This window comes from Diadema antillarum, unplaced genomic scaffold, assembly GCF_040938485.1.
Source record: "Diadema antillarum isolate AM-2024a unplaced genomic scaffold, OU_Dant_1.0 seq00000788_RagTag, whole genome shotgun sequence".
In the NCBI taxonomy this organism is placed as follows: Eukaryota; Metazoa; Echinodermata; class Echinoidea; order Diadematoida; family Diadematidae; genus Diadema; species Diadema antillarum.
Window position 1 is genome coordinate 204,156 of NW_027271676.1, and position 12,522 is coordinate 216,677.

Here is a 12,522-nt window from a genome sequence, read left to right on the forward strand (position 1 = left end):
CTTTATGATATAAGCCTTTAAGATCGGCCATTATCTCACTTAACCTGAACTGAACTTCGATTCAATCCAACGACTAATAGACAGTTGATCTGGATAGATTCAAATAGGTTATAAAGACACCAGCGTAAAAGATTAAAAATACACGTTTACTTTGTGTAGGTAACTAAAATCGAAAGTAGTGGCCTTGTCGGGAAAAGCGGTAAATTGTCCAGATACCTGTCGACCAGCCTGTCCCAAGACGGGGATCAGACTGGCTTGGGCCTGGTAGAGATCAACCACGTGCCTGTCCATTTTGACTGCTCGAAAGAAGAGGTATGTTTCTTGTTTCTAGGAAATAATGTAGCCCCCTTTATAACTCACACGCTTACAAGATAAGAATATAGGACCTATGTGTGCGTGAATATACAGAAATGACAAAAATCGCATATTTCAGCGGTATAGATATAAAACTTTTCCCCAAACCACCCCAAAAATAAAACAAGACAAATGGTAACTCTGATAGGACCTCTATCTTAGTATGGAAAGGTGTATTAGCTAAGAATAACAATTTTCTGAAATATATATATATATATATATATATATATAAATATGTATATATATATATATATATATATATATATATGTATATATATATATATATATATATATATATATATATATATATATATAACATACATGATCAATTGTGAGGGTATGACATCAACTCGCTCATTTGAATATTCATAATGACTGGTCAAGTGATGTTTCAAAAAAAATCTGAAATTTCAAAATGTCATGTCTTCCTTCTCATCCGATTTTTGTCATCATGTATCGTTCTGAGGGAATATTCTTCTCTTTCTTTTGAAGTTTATCTATTTTGGGGGTGAATTTCCTCTTTAAATAAGGGACTCGGAGGAATCACTGTAGGGGGCCGTCATCGGTATCAGAATTGGGCTTGCATGATGCAGCCTATCGCCTGACGTACTGTATATCTACATTACTGTTCATTATGTTATTCGTGTCAAGGGAAAGTGAGAATGATGTACTTTGCCTTGAGAGTTTTTGGTTAAAACTATGAGCAGTGGTGACTCCAAAAATGATACTATTCACTGAGGGGTGCCGGCCTGAAGTGAATAGTACTTTTGGAGGCACCAAGCCCCATATTTTTAACCAGAAACTCGAAGAGTATAAATTTGCTTGTAACAGATTTTAAGCAAAAGAAGGGGAAAATGAGAGGCAAGAGGTCGTATAAGGGTGGATGTAATGCTGTGGAGGGATGCTATTGTGACTGTACTAAGTATGGCGCGATATCACAATAATTGCTTTGTGATGTCGCACAATTTACTTTGTTAAAACTGTTACATTTTATGACAGTACGAAGCAGCGCGCGGCGTAAGAATTGCATTGTATTGTCACAATTGCTCTGTTAGTTCATTAGACCAAATTGTTACATTTCACAAGTTTGAAGTTTGAAGTTTGATTTATTTACTCAACGACCCTCATGGGGTATGGGAGGACAATGTCAATTGGAAATACACAAAATAGAAAAATTTCAAATAAGATTTAACATATTGTGTTTATACATGTATTATACAAATATATACAAGATATCAACATAATTATCAAATACAATTTGCATAAAAGTATGCTATAAATAATCATACAAATGTAAATCTATCATATAAATTACGAACAATGCAGGCACTGCCTGATGCAAATAATCACACAAAGGATGCATGGAATAAACTAAATGAAACGAAATAATAAAGTACAGTAACTGACGAAAAAAGGACATTATTACTTTACAAAACCTCGCGATATTCGACCAACTCTTTTTCTCGGTGGAATTGAACAATTGGTCATATTTAAATGTGTTAGGATATTTCCTATAACACTTCTCGAGAAATGTTTCACGTTCCGTCTTAAAAGAAGGGACATACAAACAAATAATGGAATTCATCACCAATATCGTTTTTAGAACAATGAGTACACAGACGTTCAGTTCTTGGAATGTCTTTGTAACGCCCAGACACTATTGGAAGCTTATGATTGAGGCAATGAAAACGTGTAAGAGATTTCCTATTATTTTTCATTAAGACAAATCAGATACTTTTCAAAGCATAATTGTTGCTTAAAAATTCTATAAACAGTGCATTGATTGTTTAGCTCGGCATCACTGTGCCACTCCTGCTGACTCATATCTTTAATTTTTGAATCTACTATTCTTTGAATGTAGATAAAGACAGGTTACTTGCTTGACTCTTCCACACGTCAGAAAGGCCTAAGCTATCAAGAATATTCTTCACTTTGAGAATCCAACCCATCTGATTTTTTCCCTTTCAAAAAGAAGAAAAATTCAAAGCTATAAATGATGCTTGATAATTTAGCTGATTTCCCATTTACGAGACGATACCAGAACATTAACATTCGACTAGCGACAGTTTTTTCTAGTTTGAAGAGCCCAAGTTCACCGTAAGTCATACAATTGGGAGTTCTCTTGTTATATTAATAGCTCAAGTTGAATATCGACAGGTAGACAAAGAGATGCAATTTTGCTCTGTATGGAGTACATAGCTCTGTGCTAGAGTTACTTGTTTATTTATAGCTTTTTTGAAGCTATTGTTGCAGTTGAAAGTTGTTCCTATAAATACACGTACTCATCTATTACACTTAAAGGTTCATTGGCAAAATAAAACTTCGGAATATTTCTCACTTTTCCTCTAGAAAAAATAACAACCTTCGTCTTCGTGGTATTAACAGTAAGATGCCACAATTGGCAATAATCAGAAAGAGCGTTAAGAGTATCTTGTAAATCATTCGCACTTTCAGCAAGTACAATAGTATCGTCAGCGTACAAAAGAGTGAATAGATTTATATAAACATCCATTTCTTTCCCGTAAAAGCAGTCGTGAATTGATGTAGATAGAGAGCTTAGACCGTTGTATCTCTCTTGTAAAAAAGATTCAAAATCATGCAGGTACAGTGCAATGTTGGAGACAAATTTTCTAACCACCGTATGATATGCAAGATTTAGCGTTGTCATAAATTTTGACTATTACACGCGACAATTTTCCATCAATCCCGTCCTTCAGTAATTTAATCCAAAGCGAACTTCGATCAACTAAATCAAAAGCTTTTTTATAATCTACAAAAGCACAATACAATTTCTTCTTTTTTTTTTTTTTTTTTTGTAAATGCCAATCAACAATTGCGTGCAATGAGAAAATATGATCCATCGTAGAATAACCTGACCGGAAACCGGTGACGACAGTACGAAAGCGCAGCGTGCGATGTCAGAATTGCTTTGTGATGTCACAATTGCTATTTTACAAAGTGACTATATAATATGAAGCAGCGCGCTATGTCAGAATTGCTTTGTGATAACACAATTTTGCTTTGTGGCATCATTTCAGAAATAGTGCTCTATTTGGAAAATGTCGTCAATAAACAGTGGCGTAGTTTTCCAAATTATAGTGTACTATGAGGTGTCAAACAGGCTAACACTCTAAGATAGTTGAAAATGTATATATTCACGAGGTTTTTCTTTAAAAAAAACCCAAAAAATATAATAATGGATATTTGTGAAAGAATGCAATCATACTTCTCTGTAGGGGATAATAATGGTATTTTTAAAAAAAATAATGATGCAGCGCATGCCAGTTTTATATCAATTTTTTTTTGGTAACAAAATCATGCAGAATGATAATGTTCATTGTACATGTATAGTATCCTACCCCATGCACGTGCCAGGGAAGAGTTCTACATCTGTACTGCCTCACTCACGCATGCGCATGGATGTTGATGTTTGATTGTGCCTGCACAGGTCGCATTGAGACTGACGAAAGCTGGCTGTGAGCTCGCCTTGCTGTTTCTCCCTATGGACCTCGTGATGGCTTTACACAAGGACCAGCAACATTTTTTCTCTTGAGCACGGGCAGGACGGAAACATTCAATGGCAGTGGTTTCGACGATTCCTGAACTCAGTCGGAAGACACGTTTCCGGGGAGCCGGTTTTTAGTTCCCGGTTGAGATGGTTCTTTAACTCTGATTATACTTTCTAAACGTCAATTTGAAGATCATATCTTGTAAGCATAATGAGATCTTTACATAAAAAAAAAAAACACACTTAAAAACTTTTTTTTTTTAAAATCATCAATATTATTTTCATTCTTTTGATGGTTGCTTTTATACCTGAAAAACCCTAATTCTGAAACTCTATACCCAGTGTAAGCAATCCATATATGTTCAAATGCAAGAATCTAAAATCACCTGACTCGAGGTCTTTTATAACTGAAGTTGCAGTTAACCCACCCCCCCCCCCCCAAAAAAAAAATTATGATAATAATAGCATCAATGAAAGGGGAAAAATGTGATAAGTAATGATCAAGTTGGCTGAAGTTGATGATTTTTTTCCACTAATGAAGAACATGTGTCATAGTCAGCAGCCATTAATTACCTGGTAACATGCCATGTAATGAGGGATATTACGTATAAGTGATGAAAATAAAAACAAGTACATTACAGTATTATGTAACCTAAGGTGATACCCTTACGTGATAAAGGGATAATCATGTACATTAAACGTATACCATCCAATTAAAGTTTTGTAGCTTTATGATGACGTTTTTTTATTTTCTCTCTTATAATATGGTATGCACTTCCGGTTCTATGCTGTAATGTAATATCATCATGATATCATAATGATATAATATTGTTGATATAAAATTTTGCATTATCATTATTATCTTTAGCTCTTTCTCTCTTATACTGTAAAGTATGTACATAATAATTGAATGTATGTGTGCGTGCGTGTGTGTTCTCTTATCATCGTGTTTATACACACACTGCAGCAGACATATAAGTTTATAACGCATTGATGCACAATGTAATAAACCATAATTAGCATCGTCAAAATGTTCTTCCAGTGAGATATGAATATGTAGGAGCAGGAAATTTAGCATATTGATTGTGAATGATTAGAAGTATATTGTAAATACACATGCAATTCTAAGTATTACAGGAGTATAACGTAGAATTTGCTGTGGTAGAAAAATGCATCGTTTTTGTTTTTGCAGATATTCTTTCAAGCAGAACAATCCATAGCAATCAATAATCTTCTTTCTCTTTACCGTTTAAGAATCTCAATATAGGCTTGTGAAGATTCCTTGAAATCTCCACAAGATAATGGATAACTGAAGACACGACACGTAATTCAAATTCAATCAAATCAATCTCTCACAATATCAACGGAATTATACGAGAGTGACTATTTGCTACTTAATTGCACAAGCAACAGATTCAGAAAAGGCTTTCCGATATAACAAACAAACACCAAAATTCAATTTTCCATTGAAAGCATTTATCTTTTAGGTCTAATATTATCATGGTCATTGTGAATGCATTTTGCGTGATACATGAACTGCTTCAAACGACTTGAACGAAGACTCCATTGCTCCCCCTTTACAAAAATTTACCCCCCCCCCCCCCCATCAACAATCCACCAAAATTAAATGTCAGTGTTGAGTATCATCTAAGCGATTATCTTACCGTGTGTATGCTCGTGCGGGAAACATTTATTCCATTTTGTTATATATCTTGCTGTCTAAAATGATTATTCTAATATCAATTATTGACAGATTATTTAAATGTCGAATAATTATACATGTTGAGAAAGCATGGTTTCATTTACAACTGTCTTTAAAAAAATAAGCGGGCGGGATATGGTATCCACTGAGCTAAATATTTCACATTGCTAGTGAAAATTGCACTAACGAAAAAAAAAAAAAAAAGAAACGGCATACTTTGGTCCTCATATACTTTAGTGCAAAGTGCGAGGCCAATAACGGAAAGCAGTAAATCAAGGCCAATGCGCCAAGGAGCATTAAGACTGCACAACATATCAGTCGATAAGGCAAATTATAGATGTTCAAATGTTGCCCCAACCCGGGTTGAACTGTCGGTATATAGAACGTCGTGTGTGCCATCCACAACTCTTTGTTTGTACAGCTGCCTATGCAAGCACTTATACTTCATAGCACATACCCAGGTCTAAGTTCAAAGTCTGTGTACAGCCTGTGGTTCTCCTACAATGTATTATAAAGCTTACATAGCTCCAACTCCTAGTGCAGGAATATGATATGAATTCCACACCCTGTTAAATGTGGCTTTCAAAAATGGACTGACAATAATGTTATTCATGTCGAACAGAAAGGTAGAAATTTTCATCAAAAATAAGTCCCATAATATAATAAAGTTTTGGACTTTGCATTCCTCATGTTTTCACAAAATAATCGGTGATATATTGTAATTGTCAAAACCACACACTCAGGTGTGACGATGTCATCATTTTACAAGTCTCCCATTAAAAGTATAAATTGATCTTCACCATTTTCTGTTTAAACATATGTCGGAAAGAATAAGTTTTATCCTTTGCTTATTATAATCGCTCATAGAATAAGAAAGCTATAGAAACCGAGTATGCCTATACCCCATGTTTTCACAAATTGGTGATATCATTCAAAACCCTACACTTATCAAGTGTGATGATATGTCGTAATTTTCAACTCTTCACTTAAAAAGGACATTAATCTTCACCATTTTCTTTATTTTTTTTACGGTGATTTGTGGGTAGTGAATGTCTGAATGTATGTTTTTCAGATGAAACGTTAGGAATAATATGTAATAATTCATGTGAGTTTGTGTAGGAATTTTGTTTGAGTTTAAAATCCCCCTTTCCCGTAATTATCAGATTATTATGATTTTCTTGTATTTTTTTTTTTTTTTTTTGAGATCGCAACCGGATAATAGAGAGATCCAAATAAACAGGGGCCGGATAGGAGAGGTTGGACTGTATGTATTTGGTGAAAAAAAACAGAGATCCAGAACATTACTCTCTCATCTCACACTGTTATCATGGTTATGTTTTCATGTGATGAATACTAATACTCTGTCCTGTCTGTTTTAATTCTGTTAATCAAGTTCATGGTGTGGATAGCACCTGCAGGCCTGAAATAGCCTCCACCTTCAAAAACAATAAAGAAGCTCATATAAGCAATCAACCACACAAAGGAAACATGTACGATGAAATTGTCGGAGTTACAAGAATGATAAGTACATTGTAATCTCTGGCTGACTTCTTATACGTCCTTGTGTCGTGTAATATTGTGTTTGTTATTTCAATTTTGTTCTGAAATATAAAGAAAATGAAAATTGATTTGTTACAAAATATATTTTGATAAAAATGGAATAAATTATTTTGAAGTGGATTTAATCTTGAGATCGCATGCTTATTTCAAACTGAATCATGTGTTTTACTCGTGTGCGCATTGTCTTCAATATATATGAATGCCTCTTTGCATGAACATTTTTGTAGATTCTTTCGAACATCACAGACAACTGATTTACTTTTTGATATCCTTCCCAACCCTTATTTCACTGGTTATTACGAAGGTTCGTTATTCCTAAGAATTCTCATTCTGAAAGGTCACAATTTCGAAAATCGATTTTAAGGTTTGCTATCTTTACTCCGAATGTTCGCTAATCCGAGAATGAAATAAGGTTTGTTACACCGAAGGCTCGTCGAATAATCAGAAAAAGAAATAAGTCTCGTAATTCCGAAGGTTCGCTAGTAGGCACCTCCCTCTCTCTCCCTCTCCCTCTCATTTTCGGACTATAGCGAAACTTCGGATTAACGAACACCACCCATGTTGCTTTACCAACACGAATCTTTCTTAGTGTATTACGCTAGACGCAACCATTATGTACCTATTTGCTTATTTTACAACTCCCTGCTCTTCATCGACAGCTCAGTCCATGTAGTATAAATCTACGTGGTACTCTCCCAACTTGAACATGCTTAGTGTTTGTTATGTTTCATGTGACATGATGGGGTAAATACACATCATGCATGGCACGTGGCATCTCGTGTTAAAGTGTTAAATATCTAACAAAGTGGCTTTGGTTGATACTATATCAACAACAACATATCATCGGTCATCGTTTAGAATAAACCAGTTCACATCTACATTCTGAGTATGTGCGGATAAAGGTCATTGTAGGCCTTCTCTTGAACTTGACTTGTAACTGAGAAATTTAAAAACTGGATGGATTTTCATGGAACTATGTTATTAATATCCACGTATGAACCAGGTGCATATTGGAATGAATGCAAATGAATGTGTGTTCCTTTCCAAACAAGTGAACAAATTCCTCGTGCAGCATACGCATTGTAAAGTACCACTTTTTGCTTGACTGTTTTCAACCATGTCAACTGCTCTTCCAAAACATAATTTGTAACGTCTATGGTTCCGGAGGTCGTCGTAGACTGTGATTAACTGTGAACTGGTTTATTGTGCTTTGATCGAAACACATTCTCGCACAACCAACACACTATATCAGTTTTTACGACATGAAGTGGCGTCAAATATTTACATAACGACTTTCGACTCCAGAAAGATTTGTGTTATTGAAGCTACATTTAATTCTGTTGAATTAAGAACATTTAAACACGTCAATAATCATTGTCAAATGTTAATAAAACCAAAGATATATACCGTGATTGAAAGATCAATTCTGTCATGTGTCCAGCAGCGTGCTTCAAAAGAAATCTCGGCTTTACATGCCAAGATCGCTTAAAAGGGCCATTAATCTAAAAACAAATGAAAATCTAAATGAAAAAAACAAGCATGCAAAAGCGTTATTGCAAATAAACAAAATGTGATGGTGCAATACAATTCTATATACTGTTGAAATGTTAATCTATCATTGTTATTTTTTCATTTTTTTGTGGAGGGCGTGAGGGGGAAATGTTTCCCTTTCAATATCTATTTCACTGACCTTATTTTTTTTTCTATTTCAATCCATTTCTGCAGTTTTATTTTTGTTCAAGCATACAATTTAAAACCGAAAAGACAATATCATCGAGTTTTGTAAAATAACACCTTCTAAGGAAAATCAAGTCATTACAATCATTCCGACATAAATTATAGAAAATTGTTGAATTTTTTTTTTCACTTTCATGACCTGTTCCACGTTCCAGGGAGCCGTCAAAATAAACACACTTAAAGTTAGACGAGATAAAAGTCCTTTCATGACAAAACGACTAGAAAACTATTGTCAAGGATTTCTTCGCAAAAAAAAAAAAACGAGTTAAAAGGAGCGAGTGCAGGGATGAGGGGAAATCATGAATGGCCTGGGTTGATTTCACTTTGATACAAAAAAAAACATATACATGTATGAGTATATCTAGGGTCATGAATTAACATAACTATACATATTTGTTGTATAGTTGTCTATGCGATACACTATATATCAATATTTTTTTCATAAATATTATTTTCATTAATATCTCTTAATGAGGAATATTGATATATCATCATTAACTTAAATTTTCTTCTCGAATGTTGTAAAAGGTGTTACCTGTTAATGTAAGACAACTTCATTTTGGAGGCAAATACAAAACATTCGCTCGATCCCTATCGCATGCTGTTATTTCATACATACATACCTGTTAGGTGTTGAGTCATATTTAACCGTTGTTTACTCGTATGTCTATCTTACAATGGTAAATATGAGATAGTATACACTTAGCATCTAAAATTTGAATAACAACATAAACATAATATATCCTGATAACATGTAGTAAAGTATGGATTTATTATTGAATTCATATGAAAAAGAAAAGGAAAAATATATGGCCCACAGCACAATGGATATATCAGGTTATATTCAATGCAGACACAAAAGTGTAGAGATAGAAGAACAATGTAGTTTCTGGTTCTTTGATATTAAAGTGGAAAAAGCCGCTCTTCGGCTCCGTGAATCCTCATGTAATAACGCACTAGTTTTCACTCTTCACGTACAAGTATTTAGTATCTCTCTCTCTCTCTCCCTCTCTCTCTCTTCAATTCAGAGGATGACTTATTTTCTGCGGTATAATTTTACAGACGTTAAAACAGATCTTCTAGAAAAAGATCTTAGTAAAACGTAAAGCAAACGTAATATTAACAATCACACACACATAAGAATACACACCACACAGTAATATGTCTCTGAACAAAGCTCGTATTATTAATTGGAAGAGGAAACTATTTAGGTCGGAGAAGGTCGGATATAAGGATAGCAGAATTTCTCAGTCCGGAGTCAGGTTCATTCTGTATAGACAGGCGTGTACCACTTCAGTTGGTAGCGAGGGAAAGGGAAAGAACGTGTGTGTAGTTTGAGAGTGGCATTCGTGCGACAGGACCCCTGGCTCGTGACTTCGGTCCCCAAGTCGCGCAGGAGATCGAGAAATCCACCCTGCCGAGCCGACAGGATGTCGGAGTTGGTGCCGTGACGGTTCAGTATGTCGACGTACCATTCCGCCTTTTCAGCCTTTGATCGAAGTCCGCCCATCGCTTTGATAAGGCTGTCGGTGGCCTTGTTGGACTCACTCTCGACGCGCGAAATCTTGGCCAGCAGCGATATGCGCTTCTCCTCCACCTGCTTCAGCAATTCCGCGCAGGTGGCCTGTGCGTCGTCGTTGACCTGCTTGCGCAACTGTTCCGCCGTCTCCGCAATCTCCTTCTTGTGCTGAAGAAAATCGACGGTGATCTTGTCGAAGCGCTCCGGTCCGACTTTGTCAACGAGCATTTGGGCTTCGACGAGAAAAGGCTTGAGGCCTTCGTTGATGTCGACACACGGGTGCAGACGATGTAAGTCGGTCTCCCGGCACTGTAGGCAGATGGCTACCTGACAGACGGTACACAAGAGCGAGATGGTGGAAGAAGGGTGAACCGGACATGCCGGGTTGGCCTTTTCTCGCTTAACGTCTATTAAGCTCTTCCCATTCTCGATGTCATCGACCTCCAGGATGGAGTGGCCGCGGGTCAGCGATAGCTTCTTGTGCGCGTCGACGCAGGAGCTGCAGATGAACTGATGACAATCGGCGCAATACGACGCCACCTTGCAGTCGTTCTCCTGACAAGATTCGCACACCAGTCTCTCGCGATCTTTCGCCTTTTCTCTCACCTTCTGAGTAAAGTCCATGCTATCGATTTTGATATCGGCGACGATGTTAGGAAAAACGTACTGGCGAGATTCCGGAGTTTTGCTTCCCTTTCCATCGAGTTCGCAGACTGGGCACGTCAGCTTAAATTCGTAATCCGTCTGCGCCGTGTCGTGGGCGGTGAACATATGTGTGGCTACACGAAACATTCCCGTCGCAACATTGGCGATTATACCCCGCTGCTCACTTGAGTTTCTTTCTCTTTTTTCCTTCAAACATGCCTTGCAGAAGGAGTGAAAGCAGCGCAGAAAGTGCCCGTCTTGCAATTTTCCATTACAAATACCGCAGGTGAGATCTTCTTTAAAACTCTCGGGAGAAGATTTTGACAACGCCATTTCTCCTGTGGTTGTTTCGCAGTGGTTTGTTGTGCTTCACTCACGATGGAAAAAGAAAATATGGCGTCAATGTTTATTGACCCTGTCGAGGAACTATCGACGGCTCTTTCGTACGTGTATGGCAAGCCGTTTGTGTAAAAAGTCGATAAACTCTGTTTTTCACTGATAAACTCTGTTTATCACTAAACTTGATAAACTGAGTTTATCAAGTGATAAACACAGTTTATCAGAAAAACTGTGTTTATCAAAACACAGTTTATCAAGAAAAACTCTGTGTATCAACTGATAACAAAGTTTTTCTGATAAACTGTGTTTATCACTTGATAAACTCAGTTTATCAAGTGATAAACATAGTTTATCAGAAAAACTGTGTTTATCAACTGATAAACATTGTTTTTCAAGAAAAAACTCTGTTTATCAGAGAAAAACAGAGTTTATCAGAAAAGCTCTGTTTATCAATGATAAACACAGTTTTTCCGATAAACTCTGTTTATCGATGATAAACTGAGTTTATCAACTGATAAACACAGTTTTTCTGATAAACTCTGTTTTTCACTTGATAAACTGAGTTTATCAACTGATAAACACAGTTTTTCTGATAAACTCAGTTTATCAGAGAAAAGCAGAGTTATACAAACCTTCTCGGTAGTGGGCGCTAGCAGCATTTAATACGCAGTTAAAGGGGCATAGTCCCGGTAGTGTAGAGGGCGCTGTTAATGATACTGCCAATCACCGTTAGCATTGATCCGAAGATTACCGAAGTTGAGCTGTTATCAAGAGTAAAGTGCGTAGGTGTTGCTAAGTAACGCTGCCTTCGTTGTACGCATTTGACTAAAACACCGGAACCGTGCACCTACTAGTACATGGTTCCGGTGTTTTAGTCAAATGCGTACGCGGGCGCACGGCGCAAGTTTCCTATAGAGACCTATGCTATCGACTTCTCTTGGGCGCTTACGCTTTGGCCCACTTTCCCGAGTCCGAAGAAGTCCGATCCACTGTGTCAGTGGTCCGATCACAGTTCGGCTCATGATTCGGCTCAGGGGGATGACAGCTTTAGCAAATATCTTTTGTGATGTCATATAAGAAGCACATATGCACGCAACCTGTCATTACTACAGACTGCGTGATGCGCAGAGAAGACAACGAAGGCAACGTTACTTAGCA

General features: G+C 36.7%; 1 protein-coding gene across 1 annotated transcript; it reads right to left on the minus strand.

Moving 5' to 3' along the window:
* Positions 1 to 10,125: 10,125 nt before the first annotated feature.
* Positions 10,126 to 11,358, minus strand: LOC139739196 (uncharacterized). The gene has a single exon (XM_071649811.1). It carries the CDS (start codon positions 11,356 to 11,358, stop codon positions 10,126 to 10,128), a length of 1,233 nt encoding a protein of 410 aa, XP_071505912.1.
* Positions 11,359 to 12,522: the final 1,164 nt, after the last annotated feature.